General features: G+C 51.9%; 1 protein-coding gene across 2 annotated transcripts; it reads right to left on the bottom strand.

The window, feature by feature from the left end:
• Window positions 1-679: 679 nt before the first annotated feature.
• MRFAP1 (Morf4 family associated protein 1) lies at window positions 680-2760 on the bottom strand. 2 transcript variants are annotated; one of them, XM_010370043.2, is made up of 3 exons: window positions 2704-2760; window positions 2154-2584; window positions 680-1682 (listed from the first exon to the last, which is right to left on the bottom strand). In XM_010370043.2, exon 2 carries the CDS (start codon window positions 2547-2549, stop codon window positions 2166-2168), a length of 384 nt encoding a protein of 127 aa, XP_010368345.1. In that variant the 5' UTR covers window positions 2550-2584; window positions 2704-2760; the 3' UTR covers window positions 680-1682; window positions 2154-2165. The 2 variants fall into 2 exon arrangements, with proteins under 2 accessions (XP_010368345.1, XP_010368344.1); XM_010370042.1 differs by having other exon boundaries at window positions 2154-2728.
• Between the last annotated feature and the right edge of the window lie 262 nt (window positions 2761-3022).

Below are 3022 nucleotides of genomic sequence, written 5' to 3'. Positions count from 1 at the left end.
CTTGTGGAAGAGAAGGAACTCAAGGTTGGGAGTGAGGAGGAGGTGGGCTGTGTGATGCAATCCTAAAAGCCTCAGCAGACCCCACGAGCTCTGAAGCCACCATATTCCTCAAAGTTGTCCCAAACTGGGGTAAGAGAAACAGTGACCTGAGATTTCCAGCCCATTAGTCACTAGATGTAGGCTATCCAGAAAAAGGGCATGACTTTGGCTAAAGCAGCTCTCCTCTGAAAAGGCACTTCCCAGAGGGCTAACTAGCTGAGGGGTGTTTGTCAGCAACACTAGCAGCTGGGGGAGAAAGGCTTCATTCTGGAAGGAGGGTGGGGTATCACATCTACTCTATGTCATCCCTCACCCTGCAACTGTAATTGCTATATTCCTAGTGCAAGGCCTGGAAAACAATGTTCCAATTGGAAAGACTGAAGGTGCTTTGGCTCTCTGAAGGCAGAGGCCTGGACCACAGGATTACATATGGTTTCTTCCCACACTAAGAGCCAAGTGTGTTTTTTCCTCACCCAGTTCCCAACAGCACACAGAGATAAAGCTTCCCTTTGATTAGAGGCTAAGAGCCTCAGAAACTGTTAAGATGTTCACCCTCCATTTGACCGTGAGAACAATCTGGGAGACAGCAGATTTCATTCTTAAAGGAGTAACATTTCTCAATAACCTTTTAGGTCTTCCGTCTTTTCAAGCAAATGAATACTTTTATTAACATGGTAAGTTTTGTTTGTTTTTAACACGGTAGGGTTTTGACCTCAAATATTTGTTAGGTCTGCTACTCAAATGAACTTATAGCTGGACAACGTATGAACCTTGAAGATGCCTCTTCCAGTCCAGTTTAGGGTCCAATGCAGACAGTTCCATACTCTCATCCCCGAGCCCCTCAAGGGCCTCTGCAAATCTTTCATTTTATGCCAAGTCCCCTAAAACGCATCAGGGTATTACATCAACTTGTACAGAATATCAAGATCTTATCTTCTATTTTAGGTTCCATGTCAAGTAAAGCTGAGTTAGGTTGTCCAAACAAACTCACCGGACAGGTTACATAAGATAGTGTACCACATAGAATTTAAACTTTGAACAAAATAACATCTCTCCTCCTTTGGTCTCACACAGAAATTAAGTCTCCAAACACAGACAATACTATCCATTCTCCAGCTCTTCTCCAGATTCACAAGTCCCAGCCAGGTCGGCCCATCCGCACTCCCCGTCGAAGTCTGGTCCTTTCTTCAGTAGTTGCTGCATGGAGTCGTCTTCCAGAATTAATGCAGCTCCTTCAGCACCTCCAGAGCTGGAGAACTCCAACTGTGAGTCTCATGTGTCACACAGAGACCCAAAGTTCCAGGGAGCTATCAGGTCACACAAGAAAGAGCAAAGCACCTCAAAAATTTAGAAATAACCACCAAAGCCCGGGAACAAATGTGACTGCTGCAAGAGCTTACAATCTAGGCCCTAATTCCTGTATGTGAGAGCATTCTCAAACAAAATTACTTTCCAAACAAAAACACGTAACAATCGAAACTCATATTGAGGTCATCAACCACAGACCATAGCAGAAAACGTAGTGTTAAGTGAGACAGAGCATAGACAGAGGAAAAAAGAGAAAACAAAAGGCTCTCTGGTTTCGGTTTCTCCAGGGTGTCAGCCAATCTCCACCAGTTGACCAGAATCCATTGGCTGTAAACCTAAAGCACAATGAGAAGAAATTCATCATCGAGAGATTAATCCTGGGCACAACGACCCCCAAACCCTCACGACCACCACCGTGCAGGACGCCGCCTCTTCTGGCCACCACCTGACTCACTCCAGTCTCTAGCAACGCTGACTTGTCCAACGCCTTCCCCGAAAATCCTCTATTTCCACCCCCGCTTGCTGGATGGCCCGGGACCTTGTCCCTTTCTGTTTCCTTGGCGACTCTGAGATTTACGATCCTTCCACTGAACACGCATCACGCCCAAACCCAGCCACTCTGATTATCCCACGCCGGCACCCTCAGAAAACAAAACACGAAGACGGGGCCCAGATCCGCCCTGACCCGAGCACGCCTTTATTCTCCCGCCCCACCCCCGATCCCAGTGCATCTTGATGAAATCATCGCCCTCCAAGAGCAGCCAAGCTGGGGCCGCTCCTCTGCCCGGCGCGGGTGCCCGACTTACCGCCGACCGCGCTCACGACGACTCGCTCTTCTCTATCCGCCGGACCAGCTCCACCAGCATCTCTGCCATCTTCGCGATCTCCTTGGCCTTCTCCTCCGCCTTCTCGCACCTCTTGGCCGCCCGGCCCTCGGCCGCGTCGCCCGGGTTCTGGAGGTGGTTGAGGGCGCTCTCCTCCGAGGCCTCCACCTGCGTTTTGATCTGGATGAGCATATTGTCCATCTCCCACAGCTTGCTCCGGTTCCGCAGGTACGCCCGCCCGTGCTCGCGCGTCAGCGACGCGATGTCCTCGCGCATCTCGTTGATGACCGGGAGCAGAAACTGCTCGAAATCCTCCTCCGGCTCCAGCACCTCCACTTCCTCCGGTTCCGCCAGCTCGACGATGTCCAGGGGCCGCATCTCTTCCCACTGCCTCAGAACCGCAGTAGCGATGTCTGTTGGAGACAGAAAACCGACACTCGCTATGCTTAGCAACAGAGAGCCCGAATATTCCTGAAAACTTTTACCCTTTTTCAACTTTTCTCCTCAGAGAAACCACGGAGAAGCAACTTACGCGTAGAGTAACGACGAACAAAATGGAGTCCCAGCCGTCAACCAGCGCTCTGCGCGTTGCGGCCCCTTTCACGACACAGCCGGGCCTCTTTACGGTCGGGGCGGGGGGGGGGGGGCGGCGAGCTGCGGGCGTGCGCACGTCTAGAAAGAGAGGCGCCGGGGGCACCGTCGCGGCCGCACGGACGCGCACGCAGGTACGCGCGGGCACAAGCCAGTACGCTCTGGCTCGTGCCCGCCTTCCCCTTACCTCCGTGCGTCACCCTTGTTCTGCCGTGTGTTTGGAAAGTGACCTCTTCTGGGTGTTTCCCTCCTAGAGGGCT

This window comes from Rhinopithecus roxellana, chromosome 2, assembly GCF_007565055.1.
Source record: "Rhinopithecus roxellana isolate Shanxi Qingling chromosome 2, ASM756505v1, whole genome shotgun sequence".
Taxonomy (NCBI): Eukaryota; Metazoa; Chordata; class Mammalia; order Primates; family Cercopithecidae; genus Rhinopithecus; species Rhinopithecus roxellana.
This window is presented reverse-complemented; position numbering and strand designations above follow the sequence as displayed.